The sequence below is a fragment of the Sesamum indicum genome, linkage group LG9 (genome assembly GCF_026168435.1).
Source record: "Sesamum indicum cultivar Baizhima isolate 11 linkage group LG9, ASM2616843v1, whole genome shotgun sequence".
Classification (NCBI taxonomy): domain Eukaryota; kingdom Viridiplantae; phylum Streptophyta; class Magnoliopsida; order Lamiales; family Pedaliaceae; genus Sesamum; species Sesamum indicum.
The window spans coordinates 24,551,353-24,573,683 of record NC_142665.1 but is presented as its reverse complement, the minus strand read 5'-3'; the positions used below and the strand labels follow the sequence as shown (position 1 = coordinate 24,573,683).

Here is a 22,331-nt window from a genome sequence, read left to right as displayed (position 1 = left end):
ATTTAGGGTAAATTATATCTCGCCCTCTTGAGATTTGACATAATTATAAATAACTTCTTTAGATAAACTGAAAAGTGTAAAAAAATCTGAGAATGGGTAAAATAAATAACTTATACGGAATATTAATCCATAAAAGTACTTTAGAAAATTCTAAATATAATCCAAAAGGGTATTTTGATAAGTTCACCATAAAAATTAATCGGAAACCTAAAGTAGGCTAATGAAATGGGCTCATTGTTAGATGAATGATAATATCAGGGAAGTATTTATAATTTCTCAAACAATAATGATGATATTTATAATTATACCAGATTTCAGGGAAGGTGGCTGTAATTTTACCCTTTAATATTTATTTTAATTCTGATCACTCGGTATAAAGAAATTCAACCTCGGATTATAAAACATGGGCTTTACTTAGATTTTGTGTATATGTCCTCAAGCTAGTTCAATCCTCGAGTTACATAATTAATTATAAGATAATTGATTTTACATATGTAGAATCACAAAATTAAAAAACTTACTTCATTTTCAAGATTCATGACGGAATTAAAAAAAAAATAAAAATTGAAAGTAGATTCCCAGAAATAGGTAAGATTTATGATTTGATGTAATAAAAATAATTAGAGGGTAAGAGGATTATTGATGATAGAGGGATGTATGGGTAAGTAAGAGAATAGAATAGTCTCCGTCCGCTGCAATTATTCATTCTTCATGAATGCTCATGTTTCCATTCCATTACCCAACCTGCAAATTTTATTACTTAATTTATTATTCGTTTCATTGAAGTTGAAATTATTAAATGTGCTAATCAGGGTAGGTGACAAAATGCCCCTCCCAATCCTTTTTATTACCTCACAAAACACCCCTCCCAAGTTTATTTTTATTTTTGAATGAATCAAGAAATACAACGACTCAATCGTAAATTCATACTACAGAAAATTAATAATACATTATAGACTTATACGTCTGGTGGAACTCACCCCCATCAAATTTACTCGTGAATGAATTATGATGCTTCTAACATACACTTTTTTGGTAATAATAATAATTATGTGATTACATTAATGTTGTAATAAATTGAACAATATATTTGATTTATCATGAAATAAATTACAAAAAAATCATATAAAATATTAAGTATGACTTGAACTCGTGACTTCGAACATGTACGTAAATCTGAATCACATTGGTTTTTGAGATAACATTTAAAATAAAAGGTTTACCAACTAATTTTTGATTTGTCAATTTATATATAAAAAAAAAAGAAATTATAAATTGGGAGGTCCTTATCTGCATAAATAAATATCTGTTCTTCCCCACTTAGGTCGTTGTAATTCTCCCATGTAACAGCCATTCTATGAGTCAATCTAAGAAACATATCATCCTATGTCCACGCGCCACGGGTGCACGTGGTGTTCCACTTGCCGGAGTATATCTTTCATCGTACACCCTCATTGTACTTTCTAACATCTTTCAGTCGCTACCCCTGCGCGTGGGACAAGAAGCAGGTAGATGAGGTCAGTTAGATGCTTTTAGGAAACTGGGGTGGGAGAGTTGCATTCTTTCTTGCATCTTAAATCATGTGTACATTTCCTCTTAATAATTATTATTATTATTTTTTAAAATACACACACACACACATATATATATATATTTAAAAAAAATAAACAGAATCCCATTTCGGAAAAATGAAAAATATATATTTTATTTTTTTTATGGTCATATGTAAAAGAAATAAATGATGGTGTTTGAGAGTTGGAATTTTGAAGAAAAAAATAATGTAGGCCAAAAAGCATGGAAGGTGAGAGAATCTGAATAATGTAATAAATGTCCCAACAGATAGGCAAGGCATGCCTTTCTCACTTCCTAAAAAACCAAGAAAATCTATATGAATAAATTAATAATATATTCTCACATATATATGTGTGGTTTCTTGGTGTTTTTTAATCTTTCTTTCTTGTATAACTGTACTATTATTATCAAAGTTTGATATGGCCAAATGGGAAAGAAATGATTGATTCTAAAGCCAGGAGAGAAAGAGAAGTACATAGAATAAGGTGAGCTCACATGTTGACAAATTTCAGGTCATTGTTCTTTGCAAAAACACTTGTTACTTGTTCATGTTTGTGTTTGTACACAGAAGAGATCTTATCTTGGATCTCTCTCTCACTCACTCTCTGTGTGTCTCAATCTCTCTTTCTATGTAGTTTGGCTGATTGATCAAGAACTGTATTTTTCTCTTTTGCTGTTTTGGTTTTGAAGGTTCTCCAATGGCAGTAGAAAGATTCCAGCTTTGTTCTCTGGGGTCCTTCAATTCTTGTCCTTTTACTGCACACAAAAATTCCAACTTGTCAAACTGAATTTTTCTTTCTAGCTTTCTGCCCTTCCTTGTGCTTTGCTTTGGATAATTTTTGACCCCTTTGGTATTTGTTTATATGGAGCTGTAAAGGAGTCAGAAAAAAGAATCTGGGTTTTGAGGTAATTCTGTCTCTTTTTATACCTCATACGTTTTCTTTTCTTTTTCTTTCTTTCTTTTTTTTTTTTTTAAACTTTTTGGATTTTCTTTCATTAAGACTTTGAATATTCTTTTCTCTTCTTGCTTTCTTATGAGTTCCAATTTTCTTGCTTCCTTGTGCTGTATATACATTTGGATTTTAATTATGGTATTCTGTGGTTCATATTCTGGGCTGGCTTCTTCTGAGAAATTGATAGCTTGTGCCTTTGGTTCTTCCCATGGTATGATGCTGTTCTTTAATGCTCTCCCTCCACAGTAATAATTGCTCAACTCAATTTCGCCCATTTTAAGAAATTTCCTAAATGTGAAATAGAACAGTTCAAGAAATGGCATATTGTTTGTGTTTTTCAAACTCTGGGCATACATGAAAGCCCTACTGTAAATCGTTTACGGTAAATGGACTGTAATTTGTTTATGAAAGAAGCAATATAGATTGTGGTTAACATCATCTCAGAAAAAGTAAAAAGGTTGTGGTATTTTCTGAATTGTAGTGTGTATGTTGTTTGATTTGCAGTAGTTGACTACTGGTTGGATGTGTAGTGACATTTTGCTGATGATTATTATCTGAGCATTCTTTTTACATTTTGATGAATGATCTGCTGGATAGCATCCGTATTTACGTGCCGGGAACTGATGACCTGCAGAAACCAGCTGGAAGGAAAGAGCCACTTTCCTAAATCATTGTGCAAAATTAGATAGGAACGATCTGATTGAAACATAATTATATTTGCTTAAATGAGTGCGGAGAAGTTCAATATGTTCGTTTTTTAGGTCAAGGAGTTTCTTGTGATTTGCTTAGTTTGTTAGACTTGGATAATGCATGAACTGTACTCATTTGCTTCATGGTTCTTTGAGGCTGGATGTTCTAACCTGTTGTTAACATAACAGTTGACTCTCTTCGACATTTTGTTGTTATTATCTTTCTTGGGTGAGTTAGTTTAACTAGTGTTTTGGGTAATTGTTGTTTTGCTCCTTGTTGATTCCAGGGATGGGAACTAAAATACAAGGTAATGCATTTCTGCGGGAGTCTCATTCTGTCATTGATCTTGACGGAAGCACAAGCAGTGGTGCGAGGACCTTATATCATGAGAACCAGCTTCTGAGAAATGGACAGAATCCTGACTCATTCACATCCCCGATGTACACAAATGGTTATCTGGGATATGACTCAGAGAGAGTGAGGCAGACAATTCTCGAGCATGAATCGATTTTCAGAAATCAGGTACAAGTGATTCGACGCCCGAATTTTGTGAGAAATAGACAGGTGAGAAACCATCTCATATTTTCTGTATGCCTAACTGTGCAGATCCAGGAACTGCACCGTCTTTATGCAAGACAGCAAGAGCTGATGAATGAAATCAAGAGGAGAGAATTAAACAAAGATGATATGAAGGGAGAAAAGCATCGGTTGAGCACTTTGTTCGCTCCCATCCCTCCTGGAGATGCAAAAAGAACATGGAATCTCCCTCATTCGATGGCTGATTGTCTGCCAACGTCAGGCACTTCTAGCAAACTGTTTCCCAGTTTTCCGGAGGATAACGGTGTGCCCGTATTGCCCTGCACCCAAGACATAAGAAGTTTGAGGACTTGTGAACCTTGGTTGTCTAAGTGCAGCGTTTTCCCAAATGGAACCTATACCCTCGGAATTCCAGCTGATATATACCATAGAAATCTGGAGAAGCGGATGCAAGAAAGATTTTGTAAATTACAGGGGGTTGAAATTGCCTCCACAAACAGGAACCATCCAGCCGCATACGGTAGAGATGCTAAATTTTCTCTTACTGCTGTTCAGACATCTCAATGTGATACTGAGGCTTTGGGATTTAACTTGTGCTTCAAACGTACCAATCATCCAGGAGACACAAGTTTAACCAACCCAAGAGATGGAGTTCCTGATGGTCCAACGCTTTCAAGAGGAGAGGTAACTCCAAATACATGTTCAAACTTTAATCTAATGACTAGAGATTTCTTTCAAAATTCCCTGGATGCAAAGAACGGGAGTTCTCTGAGCATTCTGGGATCGAGGAATGAAAGAAGTGGGAAGGAGCATCACTCTGATGACCATGCAGGTATGCCTATATAACATTTTGTTCAAGTTTTGAGACTTCTATTGCACAACTGGCTTAACGTGACCTTCTGAGTGTGCTTTAGTGTAGTTTGTTTGCATTTTCAAGTTTGGTCAACTCAACAGGACTTTACTATGTTTTAGTATCCTGTTACATATTCAAGTTGAAAGGGACGAATCTACCCCATTCAAATACACACACACCAAAAGAAAAAAAAACAAAACAAAAAGGGATGCATTTGACCTCTGCTTCTGTAAACTTTCGTGCTTCTGTAGACTTCCGTGACAGTTATTTCATGTGAAAAACTTATTGAACCCTGTGTGTATATATTGTGGCATGAGAAATACCCCTCGTGAGTGCGGGATCTCCTTTTTGTTGTATGGCTACTATTCCATCATGCATAAAACCCACTTATCATATCATATTGCGCCTTTGTGTATTTAGCTGAGATATTTTATTCATATAAAGATAGGCCGTTCACCAGGGTTCTTGGTATAAGTTTTCATGTTTGTCTGACGACGTACAAAGCATGTGAATTTTTTTTGCAAGAATAGGCATTTCTAGTGTTGATCTAGGTTTAGAGAGCACATGGCTTCATTTTAGCTAGACTAGGTCTTCTGCTACAATTCATTCATTTCTCATGCTGTATTTAATTAACGCACTTTCCAGAGAAAAGGAGATTTGACAAACATTCTTCTGTTGGAGACTTCGGTTCTGGCAAGTCACTGGCATTTCCTCAACCACTACAGGCTGAACCACGAAATGAACCTTCAAATTGTCCGTTGGATATGGGTACATCAGTGCCTCGTGGGAAAAGGAAAATCTTTGGGGTTGAAATTTCTGAAGAAAATGATGGTCCTTCTAACGTTGCTTCCAACATTTCAAGTACTCTGGATCAGAAAGTTGGACCTCATCAAGAAAATCACCATGTTGTCTCGTTTGATTCACCCTCATGGATTTCTAAATCTTACGTGCAAAATCTTGAGCTTGGTGGAATCAATGGGAATAATGGCAAAAACAAGGCAGATGTGGAAAGCGAACTATCGAGCCAGAAATCCTATCATTCTGATATGAATGGGAAATGGTTGCAGGGCTGTTCTTCAATTGGATCAAACTTTGTCAAAGGGCAAAGTGATAACAGAAAATGTTTCATGAATATGGATGACATGAACTTGAAGCCTGCAGAAGTCTTGAAGAAAAATCCAGAAAACTTCCAGAAGTTTCAAGAGGTGGTTCCTCAACATCATACTGTTCTTGCAGATTGTCAAAGCCACCGGGAGAATTCCAGGGGAGGGTTGCCCTGGTTTCTTAAAAATTCACAAGATAGTGGTGATCCAAACAAAGGGGTGAAGAGGTCGTATTTCATGAATCTGGACTCTTTGCAAAGTTGTTCTCAGAAGTTCTTTGGGAAATCTGAGATGGCTGATGGCTCCTTTCAAGCTTCGAAGCAGGACAAGGAAATCTCAGCACCCAAGGATGTGGAGGGTGGAATCAATGAGATCAACAACAGTATCAGTACTAAAAAGATTCTTGGTTTTCCAATTTCTAATATCGTTCAAAGCTTCAAGGATCCAAATTCTGGAGACAACCTCTCTAGGGCCAACTGCCCTGGTATCTGCGGTGATAGTGCTACAAAAGCTAAAACAGATGAAGATGTTTCAAGGAATCAGCTTGAAACCAAGAATCTTGTTTTACAGAAAGGATTAAATAACTATATATCTGACTTGAGGCATCATATCGATTTGAACTTGTCTTTGGAAGAGGAGGACGCTCCATCAGCACCTTCTGTCCCAACAGCTATTGTAAAAATTGCAACCACAGAGATAGATTTGGAGGTTCCAGCAGTTGTTGAATTCGAAACTAATACATCATCTCCTAAAGAATCCAAGTCTAGGAAAATGGACATGCCTCAAGGAAACCCTGGAGTTTCTTATGAAGAACGTGATAGAATTGCAGCGGAGGCCATAATTTCCATCTTGTTGTCTGGGAAGAAGAATTTGGTTGATGACTGTGTTTGCGGGCCTCCAGAAGTCGCATCTAGGGATCATCTCAAATGGTTTGCAGAAACAATTTTATCTCAATGTGGTGATACTCCAAGCATTTATGTCGAAGTTCCCTTGAATCAGAATGGATCATGTAAAGAAGAAGAATCTATTCCTGATGGTATGGACTACTTTGAGTTCATGACATTAAAGTTAGAAGAAACCAAGGAAAAATACTATCACTATGAGCCAGCTGTGTTGAACAATCCAAGTGACGATGAGATTGGGAATGCTACATTGTCCAAAAGGTCTCGAAGAGGGCAGTCAAGGAGGGGGAGACAACGAAAGGACTTCCAACGCGACATACTTCCTGGTTTGGTTACATTGTCACGTCTTGAAGTGACTGAGGATCTACAGGCGTTTGAAGAGTTACTGAAAGCTGAAGGTAGAACTTTGCAGTCAGGTTTGTCACAACGAAGCTCCACGAGGAACGGTAGGGGAAGGAAGCGTTCGGCTGGTCCAACGACACCTATAACCACAAGAGCACTTTGCTCAACCCCAGTGCAGAAGCCCATTTGTCAACTTGAGGAGAGAAGTTTAGCGGGATGGGGAAAGAAAACTAGGCGTCTCCCACGGCAGAGATGCCCCAATGCGATTATTTCGTTTCCCGTAAAATGCTGACAAATCCATTGTCCTGGTTTTCTCTTGATGAATAGACAACCGAACTCAGGGAGTGGCATAAAGACTTTCTTCATTATTGAGCTCTAGTATCAGTTTTTGTAAATAGCTATAGAGTTAATATTATTCTCCCGACTTCAATATCAGTAAACTGGTGTAAGTTTGTTGTCGTTACCATTGGTTCCTCCTGCCGGAAGCAAATATGTTTATGATTAATTACTCGACATTGAGACCAGACTGGTACTATCATGTCACAATTCTTATGTTACTGAGTTCTTGACCTTTGTATGGGATTTTCTGCCGTTTTCATAGGCCTGCTTAGCAATTGCAATTGATGTTGTTCCGCCATCTTCATTTCGTTCTTTCTACTTTAAATGTCATAACGATAAATGGCTTGTAAAAGATTGCCCTTCTGCGAATTTTGCTCTTTTGCCACATTCTTGAAACTTAAGTAAAATTGGATCCAGAATGGCAGCAAGCAAAATTACATATTTTTCAGCTATAAAGCCAACGGTATTGCACTTTAGACCGTTTCTTTCAGAAATATGAATGCATTTTCTTTTAGGAAATTGGATTTGCTCAAAAAATCCAACCTTTTTCTTTCAATCAAGTCCCATGCTTTGTATTTTTCCAACTTAACCGCAGAAATCCTACGCTCTCAATCCTTTTCCCTCCCTGAAAAGGTTGCTTCTTATTTGGAAAACTGTCCAGATACGAGTTCTTTAAAGAAGCTGCATGCTTGGGTGATTACACAGGGTCTTGACGGGAACGTATTTGTGGGTTCCAAGCTTCTTCATACCTTAGCAAAATTCAATCTTTTGACGGAATCCAAATGGGTTTTCAACAAAATCATCAACAACAATCTTTCTGTTTGGAAATCAATTATTGTTGGATATTTCAGAACCGATCAACATAATGAAGTTTTAGGGGTTTATGTGAATTTGAGGCAGAAGAATATAGGGGTTCATGGTTCAGCAATCATTTTTGGGTTGAAAAGTTGTGTTCAGTTGGGCGCGTATGAATTTGGAAGGAATCTTCATACGGATGCTTTTAAATTTGGATTGAGTTGTGATCAGTTTGTGGGTTCGTCACTTGTTGGATTTTACTCTAAGTGTGATCAAATTGACGAAGCAGCTAAAGTGTTCGATGAAATAATTGACAGAGATGTGGTTGCTTATACTTCGATAATAACTGGATATGCTCAAGTCGGCGATCGTCATGCTGACAACGCTTTTAGCGTCGCGCGTGATATGCAGAGAGATGGATTTGAGCCTAATAGGGTAACACTGGTGAGTTTATTGCAGTGTGCATCACGATTAGGAGCACTGCATGAAGGAAGATCTATTCATGGCTATGCAATTAGAAGAAGAATTGGTTGTCCGGATGAAGTATTTGAAACAAGCATCATGGATATGTATATAAAGTGTGGTGATCTACAAGGTGGCACCGTGATTTTTGACAAGATGAGCAAAAAGGCTACTGGTTCTTGGAATGCCTTGATTTCTGGTCATCTTCAGATGGGGCAGCCATTGGAAGCTTGTAACCTTTTTCTCCAAATGGTTAATAAATGTAATCTTGATCTGATTGCTTTGGCAAATGGACTATTGACTTGTGCAGATTTGGGATATTTGCTTCTGGGAAAGGCAATTCATTGCCGCATACTTCGCAGAGGAGTCAATCTCGATCTTGTTGGTACCACAGCTTTAATGGATATGTATTGTAAATGTAAGCACTTAACTGCTGCGATGAACATCTTCCACAGAACAGACACCAAGGATGATGCTCTATTTAACGTGATGATTGCTGGTTATCTCCATAATGGATGTGTATTCAGAGCCATAGAGACATTTTGTGAAATGGTCGCTATGTGTGTTAGACCAAATACTGGAACAATTATCAGTGTGCTTTCTGCATTGTCTGATATGGGCAGCATACGTGCATGCAAGTGCATTCATGGATACGTGTTCAGACAAGGCTTGGAAGCAAACGTTGACATAGCAAATCAACTTATAACTATGTATGCAAAATGTGGCATCATTAAATGCGCTAGGCAAGTCTTTGATAGGACAAAGATGAAGGATAAGGTATCATGGACATCAATGATGACTGGTCTAGTGAACCACGGGCTTGCGAATGAAGCAATGACCTTGTTTGGGCTGATGCAAAGAGAAAATCAACACCCTGATGCTGTGACATTTACATGTCTGCTTCAAGCATTGAATCAGCTTGGATCTGTAACTTTAGCAAAAGAAGTACACGGTCAACTCTATCGAGTATTCCTAGAGAAAGATATAACATTGATGAATTCTCTTATTGCTACCTACAGCAAATGGGGAAAATTAAAAATGGCTGGCCATTTGTTTGAGCACATGGCTGAAAAGCATTTGTCATCTTGGAATACTATGATTGCTGCATACGGTACACATGGGGACTGTGTTCAGGCCCTCAAATTGATGGACCAGATGAAAAACAAGAACGTTGCTCCTGATGGAGTTACATTCAAGTCAATACTCTTAGCTTGCAGCCATTGCGGATTCGTAGAAGAGGGGCTTCATGCTTACAGCTCCATGCAGGAAGAATACGGAATCACTCCATCAGATGAGCATTATGGTTGTATGGTGGATTTATTAAGTCGAGCAGGTCGGGTGGAAGAAGCCTACAATCTTCTAAAACATGTCCCTTCAAGACGGAATGCTTCAGCGATCGGTGCTCTGCTTGCTGCTTGCAGAATTCATGGAAATTCCGAAATGGGAGAAAGAGTAGGTCAATGGCTATTGGACATCGAGCCGCAGAATGCAAGCGCCTATTGCTCAGTATCAAATTTTTATGCTGGAGAAGGAAAATGGGATGAAGTAGCACATTTAGGAGCTGTTGCCAAAGGAAAGGGTCTGAAAAGAACTCCTGGATATAGCCTCATAGACTTTTAACTAAACAGGGTTTTTTGGGAGTTCATAATTTGAAAACTAAAAATCCCCATTATTGACTTTGGCATGATATGCACTCCTATTATTATTATTATGTCATTTTCTACTGAAATAGTTTCTAAAACATCTCCTGCTAAGTGCTAATCCCCAGTTCTTTTGATCTTTGATGTCTCACTTCCATTTTTTCTCTATATAAAGTTTTCAGCATCTATATACGGAAAGATAAGAACAGAAAATAAGGAAAGAAAAACATCTCATGTTCCCTCCCTGCCCCTAGCAATGAAAACTTGAGAAGAACACAACAAAAACATTAAAAAAAAGTTCCCACCGGGAGTCGAACCCAGGTCGCTGGATTCAAAGTCCAGAGTGCTAACCACTACACCATGGAACCGCTTCATTCATCGACATAGTATAATAGTGATATCTGACGGAGTTTCCAGAACTGAACATGCAAGACTGAATCTTTAGCTGTTGAATGTCTGAATCCCATCATCAAACTTGGGCCGCATTTCGAAAAACTAGCAACACCAAACCTCCAAGAAGATCCATTCTTCTCTTCGGAGATCTTTTCAAGAATGGCGGAAGATAACGCAAACGAAGCCTCCAGCACCAGCTCAAAAAACTATGACATAATAGTCTTCGGCGCCTCCGGTTTCACCGGCAAATACGTAGTCCGAGAAGCCCTCAAGTTCCTCAACACTCCTAACTCACCCCTCAAAACCCTTGCCTTGGCGGGACGAAGCCCGTCGAGATTATCTGAAGCCCTCAACTGGGCCTCCTCCCCTAACTCGCCGCCCAATATCCCCCTCCTCACGGCCGACACTTCCGACCCCAACTCCCTTATCCGCCTCGCCGCCCAAGCAAGGATCATACTGAATTGCGTCGGCCCGTTTCGGCTCTATGGGCAGCCTGTTGTTTCGGCCTGCGTGGATGCCGGCTGCGATTATTTGGACATTTGTGGTGAACCCGAGTTCATGGAGAGGATGGAGGCTTTGTACCACGAGAAGGCAGTGGACAAGGGATCCTTGGTTATTTCGGCTTGCGGGTTCGACTCTGTTCCTGCTGAGATGGGGTTGATGTTTCATTCCAGGCAGTGGACCGGGCCTTCGGTCCCCAACCGTGTGGAGGCATATTTGAGCTTGGAGTCGGATAAGAGGATCGTTGGGAATTTTGGGACGTATGAGTCTGCCGTTCTTGGGGTGGCTAATGCTGGTAAATTGGTGGAGTTGAGAAGGAACAGGCCCAAAAGAGCCCGACCCCAGGTATGATTCTCTCTTTTGCTTAAGTTGGATTTTTGTTTACTTGCTTTCTTTATGCCGATGATATCGTGTAGGCAGTATCAGTAATAGTTAGAGGAAGATGATGGTATGCCTTTCTTCAATTCTGAAGGAAAATTGTTTCTGACCCAGAGTAAAAGTTGTTCTGACGATCAGCTTTTGTAGTTCAGAACTCGTGGAACAGTTGCCGTATTTGTTGCATATTCTGTATTAGAAAAAAAATTGTAATCATAAAATTCTCTGCCTATAATATTGAGCTGTATATGGATTTAAATAAGATTGCAAGAGCAATGAGCCTCTTGGAGTTGGACTTGATAGGAATAAGCAAACTTGTATAGAGTTTGGTGTCCACTCAACTTATCTTGTTATACTTGTTTGCTTTTGGCTTACAGGACATGGTCTCTTAAATTCGCTTGCTTATTGCAGATTCTTGGACCTGCACCCCCCAAAGGTCCTATCATAGAACACCAGAAGCAGCTCGGGCTTTGGGCTATAAAGCTACCATCAGCTGATTCCATTGTTGTGCGAAGAACGCTATCCGCTCTGACTGAAAATCCTCATGGTTTACCTGGTGTTAATGAAAGTTTTGAAAGCGCTAAAATGAGGGAGGCCTTCTGGTTGTCTGTGAAGCCGGCTCATTTTGGTGTGAAATTGGGGTCAAAATCGTTGCTTGGTTTATTTCCCGTCATCATGCTTGGAATATTCATTGGGCTCTTAAGCAAAAGTGCAGTAGGAAGATGGCTTCTCTTGAAATTCCCCTCATTTTTCAGCTTTGGGTGGTTCCGGAAGAAAGGACCTTCTGAGGATGAAGTGGCGAGTGCTACCTTCAAGATGTGGTTTATTGGTCAGGGGTTTTCTGACAGCAGTCTAGCATCGCAGGGAAACAAGAAACCTGATACTGAAATAATAACAAGGGTAATGGGACCTGAGATTGGATATCTGACAACTCCAATAATTCTTCTCCAGTGCGCCCTTCTTGTGCTGAAGGACCGTGATAATCTGCCAAAAGGAGGAGTTTTCACTCCTGGGATTGTATTTGGCCCAAGAGACCTCGAAACACGACTGCAAGAGAATGGAATCTCTTTCGACTTCATTTCGAAGAAGACCCTTACTGCTTGATTCTTATTGTCTCCATGTGATAATATCAAACTTCTTTCATCATAAGTGGCAATAATAATAAGATATCTTTTCTTGAAATTCTTTACGGTTTCTTGGTCACTACTTGGATGTTTATTTGTTTATCCACCTTATTTGCGAGGTTTCTCAGAATGTCTGAGATGCATTTTCTCAAATTCACTAAAAACTACTCTGTTTGATCTCATTTTCGGACCATCTCAAGGATAAGCCGAAACACTTTGGTCTCATGTAGAAATATCATATCTTCTCAAGGATAAGCCGAAACACTTTGGTCTCATGTAGAAATATCATATTTCTTGGTGTTTTCTCTCATTTGGCATGATACATATACACGCACACATATATATATAAAAGGCATAATTTGATAATAAAATGATCTTTCAAAACACAATATTAAACATACAATACTTATATATATAAATATTTAAAAGAGATGACAATAAATAATTATTTTTATCTAAAATAAAAAATCAAACATATAATACTTATTTTAAATTATCTTTAGAAATAAATCCAAATAGTACAACACATTTATTTATGAATACAAACGCTATGTAGATGTTCCATCGCTAGTATGCCAATTTGGATATAAAAAGACAAGCTTATATTCAACATAACAAGAATGTACGTAACTTCTTTCAAGATGGGGATGCTTCAATCTGTCTGTGTTGATCTCGTCCTGCGCCATTACCTCAAGAACTGGAGAAGTAACTGACAACAAGACTGTTCTCATTGTGATTATGCATGTGAGCATATGAGATCTGGCTCTCAGCTGGAGATGTCTTGAATACGACACGGATATTTGCAATACAGAGATACATACTTCAAATTGATTCTTGTGCACCAAAGTCTAGCTACTTCTCCTTGCTTGTCAACATTGCAATTACTTCCACCAAGACTTTTTCCGAGCTCCCACCAACTTCACAGGCCTCCCTCGCTTTCTCCCTCACATTTTTAGCCGCCTTCTTGACAATGCAGTCTCCCCTGATCTGCTCCACTAGTCGGCCAATCTCTTTTCCGTCCACCAACTTTTCGCCTCCCCATCCCCACTCCTTAATCCAAATTCCGAGGCCTGCCTTCTCCACAGTTTCTGCATTCATCTTATGGTCGCAATGGTGAGGCCATGCCAACATTGGCACCCCCTACCAAGCTGCTTGCATGACCGAACCCCATTCACATTGGTTAACAAATCCTCCAATGGCAGGATGAGCCAGTATCTTTTCCTGATCCACCCACCCTCTTATTATTTCACCCCTGCTCTTGCTTCCTTCTGGAGAAGAATCCCCTGAAAATTCGTGAAACTCTTTACTAACGTGCCCTTCCTCATTGCTTTTAATTACCCACAAATAGTTACGCCCGCATATTTCCAGCCCTTTCCTTAGTTCTCTTATTTGATCTGTTGACATTACCTCTCGGCTCCCGAAATTGACATAAACCACTGACTCAGCAGGTTTCTCATTTAACCATGGAAGATGATGTCTTTCCTGAGGCTCACGGGATCTCAATGGTCCAATGGGAAAAAGTGGTGGCAGGTTGTTCAGAACACGGTAGCTATTGAGGGCTGCGATTGTTTCCTGTTCAAACCAGTTGAAGGTGTTTAAGAGAACTCCTTTTACTTTTGATAATGATCGGGCATTTGGCAAGAGAAAGACTGGTAACAGATAATTTGTTGAATCATCCATCCACGTGGGAGGAATGCTCGATTTTTGTATTGGTGCCAATTCTTGGAATCTTTACATCACCAAAGGATTGCTAAATACATTGGGATCCTCCGTCGTCAGAAAAGGAAGATACGCAATAAGAGAGAAAAACTGTGCTGAAGTGGTGGCAACAATGTAGTAAGGGATGTCCAAATCAGCAGAGATTTCAGCCAGTTTAACTGCTATAGCAAAGTCTGAGAATATAGCATTAACTGGTAAAGAATATAGGATAGGCTTTAGCTGGTCGAGGGAATGATTGATGTTCTGGAACTGCATAATGAAAGGATCTCTGAAGTAATAACAAGTGCAACGGGACCTGAGATATCTGACAACTCCAATAATTCTTTTCCAAAGCGCTCTTCTTGTGCTGAAGGACCGTGAGAATCTGCCAAAAGGAGGACTTTTCAACCCTGGGATCGTATTTGGCCCAACAGACCTCGAAACACGAATCCAAGAGAATGGAATCTCTTTTGACTTCATTTAGAAGAGCACTGTTTCTGTTGAGTCTTATGGTCTTCATGTGATAATCTCAAACTTCTTTCATCATGAATGGCAATAATATATAATGAGATATCTTTTCTTGAAATTTTTTACAGTGTCTTGATCGCTACTTGGATATTTATTTGTTTATCCACCTTGTTTGCGAGGTTACTCAGGATGTTTGAACTGCATTTCTCAATTCACTAAAAGCTAGATGTTCAATCACTACTATGCCAATTTGGATGTAAAAACAAGCTTATATTGACTTCTTTCAAGATGGGGATGCTTCAACTTGTCTGTGTTGATTTCCTCTAGTTCAATTACTTCAAGAACTGGAGAAGTAACTGACAACAAGACTGTTTTCATTGTGATTATGCGTGTAAGTATATGAAATCTGGTTCTCAGTTGGAAATGTCTTAAATACAGCACGGATATTTGCAATACAGAGACACATGCTTCAAATTGATTCTTGTGCACCAAAGTCTAGCTACTTCTCCTTGCTCGTCAAGATTGCAATTACTTCTGCTAAGACTTTTTCTGAGCTCCCACCAACTTCACAGGCCTCCCTAGCTTTCTCCCTCACATTTTTAGCTGCCTTCTTGATATTCGAGTCTTCCATTATCCACGCCAGCAGTGGGCCAATCTCTTTTCCGTCGACCAACTTTTCACCTCCCCAGCCCCAGTCCTCAATCCAAATGCCGAGGCCTGCCTTCTTCACAGTTTCTGCATTCATCTTCTGGTCACCATGTTGTGGCCAGGCCAACATTGGCACCCCATTCCAAGCTGCTTGCATGACTGAATCCCATTCACATTCGTTAACAAATCCTCCAATGGCAGGATGAGCCAGTAGCTTTTCATGATCCACCCACCCTCTTATTATTTTACCCCTCCTCTTGCTTCCTTCAGGAGAAGAATCACCTGAAAATTCATGAAACTCCCTACTATGGTGCACGTCCTCATTGGCTTTAATCACCCACAAATAGTTACACCCGCATATTTCCAGCCCTTTCCTCAGTTCTCTTATTTGATCTGTGGACATTACTTCTCGGCTCCCGATATTGACATACACCACTGATTCAGCAGGTTGCTCATTTAACCATGGAAGATGATGGCTTTCCTGAGTCTCATAAGATTGCAGAGGCCCAATAGGAAAAAGTGGTGGCAGCCTGTTTAAAACTCGGCCGCTATTGAGGGCTGCGATTGTTTCCGGTTCAAACCAGTTGAAGGTGCTTAAGAGAACTCCTTTTACTTTTGGTAATGATCCAGCATTTGGCAAAAGAAATACTGGTAACAGATAATTTGTTGAATCATCCATCCACGTGGGAGGAATGCTCGATTTTTGTATTGGTGCCAATTCTTGGATCTTTACATCCCCCAAAGGGTTGCTAAATACATTGGGATCCTCCGTCATCAGAACAGGAAGATATGCGACAAGGGAGAAAAACTGTGCTGAAGTGGTGGAAACAATGTAGTAAGGGATGTCAAGATCAGCAGAGATTTGAGCCAGTTTAAATGCTATAGCAAAGTCTGAGAATATAGCTTTAACTGGTGAAGAACATAGGATAGGCTTTAGCTGGTCTAGGGAACGATTGATGTTTTGGAAATGGATAATAAAAGGATCTCTGATGGTGGAGTCCGAGGGGGTGTGCAAATCCATTTCAAAATCGAGTATCTCTAGTCTTGGGTGGTTGGCTGAGAAATGGGAGAAGCTAGTAAACTCAGGAGCAAGGGCTTGAGGCTTAATGTTGATGAAAGTAACTTTGCAGTTACGCGATGCAAACATGACAGCAATTCGGTAAAACGGAATCAAGTTTCCAGTACCACTTGGAAGGAAAACTAGGTGAGGATACTCTCTGTTGTTGAAGCTGTTTGAGACAGACATTGTAATTAGCAGAGTAGCAGTAGGTGGATACTTGGTATGATCTGCCACACATAAGCCATATAAAAGGACATAAAACGGGCAACTTCTGTAATTCTCAGATTAAACCGTGAAAATTGTAACTTTCGTCTTATCAAATTGCCTGGTTTGATTATGTTTCTACACCAGTTATTTAATCCATTATGAAAAACTTGCTTGTTCGATAGTTTGTTGAAAATTTGAAGGAATCTACTTCAACATTATGCCAAGAAGGAAACACCATTTTCCATGATCTACTGGCCCATGAAAGATTCTGCATGCAAAAGAAATTCTTTTATGTCAACTTCTCTTCTATATTTATATGTATGAGATAAGTTTAATTAATATTGCCATTCCAACCACTCTTCTAACTGTAACAAAGAATTACTAGTTTAGGAGAGCGATCTTTGTTTAAACAAGCAACAATGGTACTATACATATCTGTTCTTGAGAGCAACAATGCACCCTTCCATTCTCCAAATGATTGGAGAGCACTATGCAAGTTGCAGTATACTTGTAACCAGCCATAAGTTGATGCATGTTGTTTGTTCATTTTAGCTGTCAATCATTGTGCTAGTGTATGTTTTCGGATTATTAATCCATACAGGTTTTGATCAGATGCTTGATTGTCTTAAGAGAAAATAGATTATCCTACATGAACACTGGAAAGATTGCAGAATCAGCTCAAGAGAAAAATCATGTACCAATAACTTAAATGTAGACATGTCGAAAGCAGTAGAAGTAGAAAATTCAGGTTTCTTCCTTGCTCTTGAATGAGTCAATTAGGCCTTGGAGCAACCTTTCTGAACTTCCATTCGTTTCTCTTGCGTGCCGAGCTTTTTCCTTCACCTCCTTTGCTCTAGCCCTCAAGTTTTCGCTTAGCATCAGCTCTGTTATCCTGTCCGCTATGTCATTTCCGTCCACCAATTTCTCCCCTGTCCAGCCCCACTCCCTAACCCACAACCCGAATCCCACCTTTTCAACCACCTCTGCATTAATCCTCTGGTCACCATGCTGTGGCCAAGCCAAAATGGGCACTCCTAGTCTGGCTGCTTCTATCACTGAGTTCCAACCACAATGGCTAACAAATCCTCCAATCGCTGGGTGTGCTAAGATCTGCTCTTGGTTCACCCATCCCTTTATAACAATACCCTTCTTCTTGGCTCTTCCAAGAAATGATTCACCTACTATGTCTTCTACCTTTTCCGTGTCATCTTTGTCCACTTTGCTTGCTTTCAACACCCACAAGAATGTGCACCCACTTTTCTCCAATCCAGTGGTTAACTCTTTTATTTGATCTTTGGACAGTGCTGTCCTGCTCCCAAAGCTAACGAAAACTACTGATTCTGGAGCTTGCTCATCAAGCCATGGAAGATCAGAGGCCTGTTCAATATCAAAAGACTCCAAGGGTCCAACAGGAAGAATAGGCGCTGGATGAGGTGCTACTCCACTACTATTCAGTGCCTCAATTGCTTCTGATTCAATCCAGTTAAACGTGTTAATCAGAATGCTTTTCACTTTAAAGATCGACGAAACGTTTGTACTGATACTGACTGCGAAGAAATTATTATCATCGAGCATTGCTGGAGGAATGCTAGACACAGGCATTGGGCCTATACCAGGAAGCTCAATGTAACCATTTCCACCACCGGCATTATTTTTTGTATTCTTGTACTGTGCGAGCAGAGGAAAATAAACCATAAGAGAAAGGAATCTAGCGGAAGTCGTAATTAGTATATATGTAGAAATGGAGAGATCAGAAGCAAGCTGGCTCACGCTACTAGCAACAGAAAAATCTGCAACTATAGCAGACAGAGATGGAGATAAACAAGATAGTACTGGACGCAAAAGATGAACAGCGTTGCCAATGGCTTCAGCCTGGATAAAGAAAGGATCGTTGTTTAAAAACTTGGATTTCTTATAAGGAGGGAGTGGAAATTCTAGGCGTTTGATATGCGGATGGGTTGAAAAGAAGCTGGACAGATGATCTGATTCTGCGGCACTAACTGTGGGCTGGACGGTGATGAAGGTGACGCTGCAGCCGCGTGAAGCGAGCATGGCTGCCAGCCGGAGGAATGGCATCAAGTGGCCCATGCCGGCACACGGAAACAGTGCTAAGTGGGGTGGTGTCCCCTTCTCCGATTTGGTGGTAGTTGCCATTGTTTTTCTTGGTGTCTTGGGTTAAAGGAATGCTTTACATACTGTTTATAGAGACTATTCTGAGGGTAGCTCATTAAATTGGGTGGTCCTCTTGCCATTGAGCAGTACATTACTTGTCTTTAAGGTGGCCTTTGATCGCAGCTACTTCTAGCTACGTGACATATATACATGTCTCAGATATTACACAGTGGCATTCTCAACTTTGGTAGGTGGAGGTTGAGGTAGGTAGATTCATGGGGATATCTATGAACAAGAATGGCTGTGTCGAGACAATCTCATTCAGTCATGACAATGTTTTATGACAAATACAAGATGAAGTCTAAATGGGACATCATTTCATCTTAAAATTCTAATTTAAATTGAAATTTGATTATATTATAATTAATTATACAATAAATGATGTGGGATCGATATATAATTTAAAACAAAATTATCTATGGTATATTTGTTATGCCATTAATTTGAATAAAAGATTCGTCAGGTGAGGAATTGATGTTATTGATGTTTTATTTTTCTTTAAAATAAATATATTAATAAATGATGTTTCAAGACAAGAATTGGTTAAGACTTAAGACGTCATTAGTTAGGAAAACGAGTCCTTGTTTTTCTTCTGGTAATGCAGAGCGAAACACACTTCAAACTTCTCACGACGTCGTAAGCACTCCGCACTGATCTTCCTCTTCGCAAATGAGCGCCTGCAAAACCCTAGCCCGGACTTCCTTATCATGTCTGGAATTCCGAGCTCGAACACCAAATTCAACTACCCTCCGCCATTTTACTTCTTCCCTTTCACTTCATTCAGGTACTTACCTATTTAGTCATACTTATGTACTTCTGTATATGTATTTTCCTCTTCAACTTTTACTGTTAAACCAAGTTACGATTTTTCTTTGCTGAAACAGGGCTGAGAATCAAAACCCAGAGGCCCTTTTCAATTTCAAGAAGCTTTCGTAGTGCGAAAGCAGCTGTCTCTTTAGAAACTCCGGATTCTAAGGAGGGAACTGCACCTTATAATGTGAGTTTAGGAACACCCCAAGATTCATGTAAAGACACGGTGCAAGAGTTACTTTCGAAAGACAAGGATGACATTTCAAGGTTGATGAAAATGGAACGGCGTTTGGGAAATGGTGATGAATTTAAAGATGATAAGAGGAGGGAGCGTTGGTTTCCGTATTTGAATAAATGTAAAGTAGGGGATGCGTATCTAAGCTGTGACGAGATCTTGGAAGCGATGGATCCATATATAATGGAGTCGAGGAAGGAGAGGTTTAGGAATGTGGTGAATAACAGGAGCTACTCGCTGAGTTTGGTGGTCGAAGGATTGAGCGATTTTGGGAATGTTTCGGCTGCTTTTCGGTCTGCTGATGCGCTTGGAATTCAGTCTGTCCATGTTGTGTCGTGTGACAGCTCAAGAAGGTGCATTACTGCCTGAGGCAAATGCTGTTTGATCATTTGTCTGATTGGTTTTTATTCATTCATCTAATGAGCAATGGGAGTTATTTCGTTGGAACGTAGTCTTTCGGATTTGTTCATTGATTTAACTCAGGATTCTTGTTTATGCCATGCAGATACAGAGACAATCGTCATGTGAGCATGGGAGCAGAGAAATGGTTGGATATTGAAGTCTGGAGTTCCATTAGGGAGTGCTTCGCAATTCTGAAAGCACGCGGTTATAGAATTGCTACAACCCACCTGGGGGTGGATGCGGTATCAATAAACTTATTCCCTCTGTCTTCTTGTATTACCTTACTATTATCTTGCCCTTCTGCTATGAAATTCTTCTTTGCCCAGGTATCCGTCTATGATGTCAACTGGTCATGCCCTACTGCAATAGTTGTTGGGAATGAACTTAGGTATGTGTTTTCTACCCTCAATCTTCTTAGTTTTTCAATCCATGTCAACAAGATATGCCTCGGATGCATGTACAATTTGTCAAAAACAATCCGTGAATTCAGCTAAGTTCTTTTAGCGTTTCAATTCATGTCATAAATCTTGATGTGTTCTCAGTATTGGATCATTTGACATGGTGGAGCTATCACTTTCAGGGGCATAAGCAAAGAGGCTCTCGAGCTGTCAGATCTGCACTGCAGTATCCCAATGAGAGGCATGGTAGACTCATTTAATGTTTCAGTAGCTGCTGGCCTTCTTATGCATCAAGCCGTGTGTGATAGGACTTTGCGCATGGTAATCTCTTGTTGAGTGAACCCACTTATTGCTCTTTCTGAGCTGCCAATGAATTTCTTGTACCTTTCATTTAATAAACGTTACTATATATCATATTATCCAATGTGCACTCGTACGATCTTTAGGCTAAGTTACTTGTACATGTTACCTTCTGGGACAGATTTTTTGGAGTCTCAACATATGTCCTCCAGTAATTACTTTTCCTGTTAGCAATTCTCTTGACTTATAAATTGCTGTGATCTATATCTTACTGATGTAGTAAGGGACACCATTTCTTTTTCATGAAGCCTTGTCCTTTTGAGAAAGTGAGGTGCACGCACATGGAAATGCATTTCTTAGCCCTCATGGTATTTTCTTGGCTTAGGGTTGTCACGGGGATCTAACACAGGAAGAGCGCCAGATTCTCCTAGCAGAGTTTTATCTGCGCCACAACAAAAACTCCTTAAGCATTGCGAATGAATTTTCTAAGAGGAAGGTATCCAGCTCTGTCTCCAAACTGTAGAAGCTATAATCTGTTCTGCACAGGTGTCCCAGATCATGATTGTACTGTCCCAGGTATGTATATCTATGTATATTGTTGCCGTCTCATGATGCTGTTGGCATATGCTGGATTAGGCAAGTTTATACATTTGTCTAATTACATTCAACCTGATAATTCTCATGAAGCAGGTGAGGAGGCAGGTAATAATATTGGAAAAATTCATGGCAAGAATTGGGAAGTCATGTTAGATCAAATTCTGGGTCAATAGCTGGAAGCATCACGATAAAGAATGTATATAAGCTTATCCCGCTGGTAGTAAGTCATACTTTAGAATTTAGCTAGAGAGCTCTGTTACATTCAGCAAAGGCAAGAATATCAAATCCTTCTACAGCAAAAAGAAGTGATATGATGGAGGATGAATCTCTTTTGTTGCAGACTTTTGCCGAGCGGCTTGCATGATCTCATTTGATGGTTGGAGCCAAAGCCTCTTGTAACTGAATTGCTGTCTGTATTATCTTTGTTTTTTGCACTGCGGAAAAATCATACTTGAAATGCTTGCAAAGGAATGTATATGGATGAGTTTATGGCATTTGCCCCACGCCTTGTTCTCTCATTTGAGTGGTAGTGTTCACATTTGACCTTTGCTGTGCTCAACATAGAAAGGAATAGAAGCAAAGATAACTGTAAAACACAGCAAACAAAGACTTGAAGTCAAGAAATATCAAAGTCTGTACAGGGCACGAATGAGTTGAAGCTACATATTGCTGTAGATTTCAGGAGCGTAAAAAGCTGGATTAGCCTACAGCTCCAAAATCCAGTATTTGAACTTTCGAAGGAGCATATGATGCAG

The 22,331-nt window shown here is 39.7% G+C and overlaps 7 protein-coding genes and 1 non-coding gene across 16 annotated transcripts; 4 read left to right on the top strand and 4 right to left on the bottom strand.

Annotated features, from left to right (window-relative positions):
- The first annotated feature begins 1,855 nt into the window (after nt 1-1,855).
- On the top strand, nt 1,856-7,552 carry LOC105177292 (uncharacterized). 7 transcript variants are annotated; one of them, XM_011100387.3, is made up of 5 exons: nt 1,856-2,057; nt 2,450-2,478; nt 3,502-3,737; nt 3,822-4,584; nt 5,251-7,552. In XM_011100387.3, the coding sequence occupies exons 3-5, from the start codon at nt 3,504-3,506 to the stop codon at nt 7,242-7,244; spliced, it is 2,991 nt and encodes a 996-aa protein (XP_011098689.1). In that variant the 5' UTR covers nt 1,856-2,057; nt 2,450-2,478; nt 3,502-3,503; the 3' UTR covers nt 7,245-7,552. The 7 variants fall into 7 exon arrangements, with proteins under 7 accessions (XP_011098689.1, XP_011098688.1, XP_011098687.1 ...); XM_011100386.3 differs by having other exon boundaries at nt 2,263-2,478; XM_020699220.2 differs by lacking the exon at nt 1,856-2,057 and adding an exon at nt 2,713-2,736 and having other exon boundaries at nt 2,064-2,478.
- Nucleotides 7,553-7,647: 95 nt separating this feature from the next.
- On the top strand, nt 7,648-10,259 carry LOC105177293 (pentatricopeptide repeat-containing protein At5g39350-like). Its single transcript, XM_011100389.3, has one exon. The coding sequence runs from the start codon at nt 7,787-7,789 to the stop codon at nt 10,166-10,168; it is 2,382 nt and encodes a 793-aa protein (XP_011098691.1). The 5' UTR covers nt 7,648-7,786; the 3' UTR covers nt 10,169-10,259.
- Nucleotides 10,260-10,484: 225 nt separating this feature from the next.
- TRNAQ-UUG (transfer RNA glutamine (anticodon UUG)) lies at nt 10,485-10,556 on the bottom strand. The gene has a single exon. It is a non-coding gene; the product is annotated as a tRNA-Gln (tRNA).
- An 83-nt stretch (nt 10,557-10,639) lies between these two features.
- LOC105177294 (Saccharopine dehydrogenase) lies at nt 10,640-12,639 on the top strand. Its single transcript, XM_011100390.3, has 2 exons — nt 10,640-11,427; nt 11,869-12,639. Exons 1-2 carry the CDS (start codon nt 10,741-10,743, stop codon nt 12,559-12,561), a joined length of 1,380 nt encoding a protein of 459 aa, XP_011098692.2. The 5' UTR covers nt 10,640-10,740; the 3' UTR covers nt 12,562-12,639.
- A 413-nt stretch (nt 12,640-13,052) lies between these two features.
- LOC105177356 (UDP-glycosyltransferase 708C1) lies at nt 13,053-14,900 on the bottom strand. The gene is given in 1 exon segment (XM_088884597.1): nt 13,053-14,900. A coding segment is annotated over 1 exon segment (1,038 nt). The 5' UTR covers nt 14,760-14,900; the 3' UTR covers nt 13,053-13,721.
- Nucleotides 14,901-15,143: 243 nt separating this feature from the next.
- Nucleotides 15,144-17,139, bottom strand: LOC105177357 (UDP-glycosyltransferase 13). Its single transcript, XM_011100477.2, has one exon. It carries the CDS (start codon nt 16,639-16,641, stop codon nt 15,247-15,249), a length of 1,395 nt encoding a protein of 464 aa, XP_011098779.1. The 5' UTR covers nt 16,642-17,139; the 3' UTR covers nt 15,144-15,246.
- Nucleotides 17,140-17,264: 125 nt separating this feature from the next.
- Nucleotides 17,265-19,061, bottom strand: LOC105177295 (UDP-glycosyltransferase 708G1). Its single transcript, XM_011100391.3, has one exon. It carries the CDS (start codon nt 18,814-18,816, stop codon nt 17,407-17,409), a length of 1,410 nt encoding a protein of 469 aa, XP_011098693.1. The 5' UTR covers nt 18,817-19,061; the 3' UTR covers nt 17,265-17,406.
- Nucleotides 19,062-19,397: 336 nt separating this feature from the next.
- Nucleotides 19,398-22,079, top strand: LOC105177297 (tRNA/rRNA methyltransferase (SpoU) family protein). 3 transcript variants are annotated; one of them, XM_088884596.1, is made up of 8 exons: nt 19,483-19,618; nt 19,719-20,232; nt 20,385-20,523; nt 20,608-20,669; nt 20,862-21,000; nt 21,365-21,555; nt 21,670-21,796; nt 21,917-22,079. In XM_088884596.1, the coding sequence occupies exons 1-6, from the start codon at nt 19,504-19,506 to the stop codon at nt 21,500-21,502; spliced, it is 1,107 nt and encodes a 368-aa protein (XP_088740722.1). In that variant the 5' UTR covers nt 19,483-19,503; the 3' UTR covers nt 21,503-21,555; nt 21,670-21,796; nt 21,917-22,079. The 3 variants fall into 3 exon arrangements, with proteins under 3 accessions (XP_020554577.1, XP_088740722.1, XP_011098696.1); XM_020698918.2 differs by having other exon boundaries at nt 19,398-19,618; nt 21,670-22,079; XM_011100394.3 differs by having other exon boundaries at nt 21,667-22,079.
- Nucleotides 22,080-22,331: the final 252 nt, after the last annotated feature.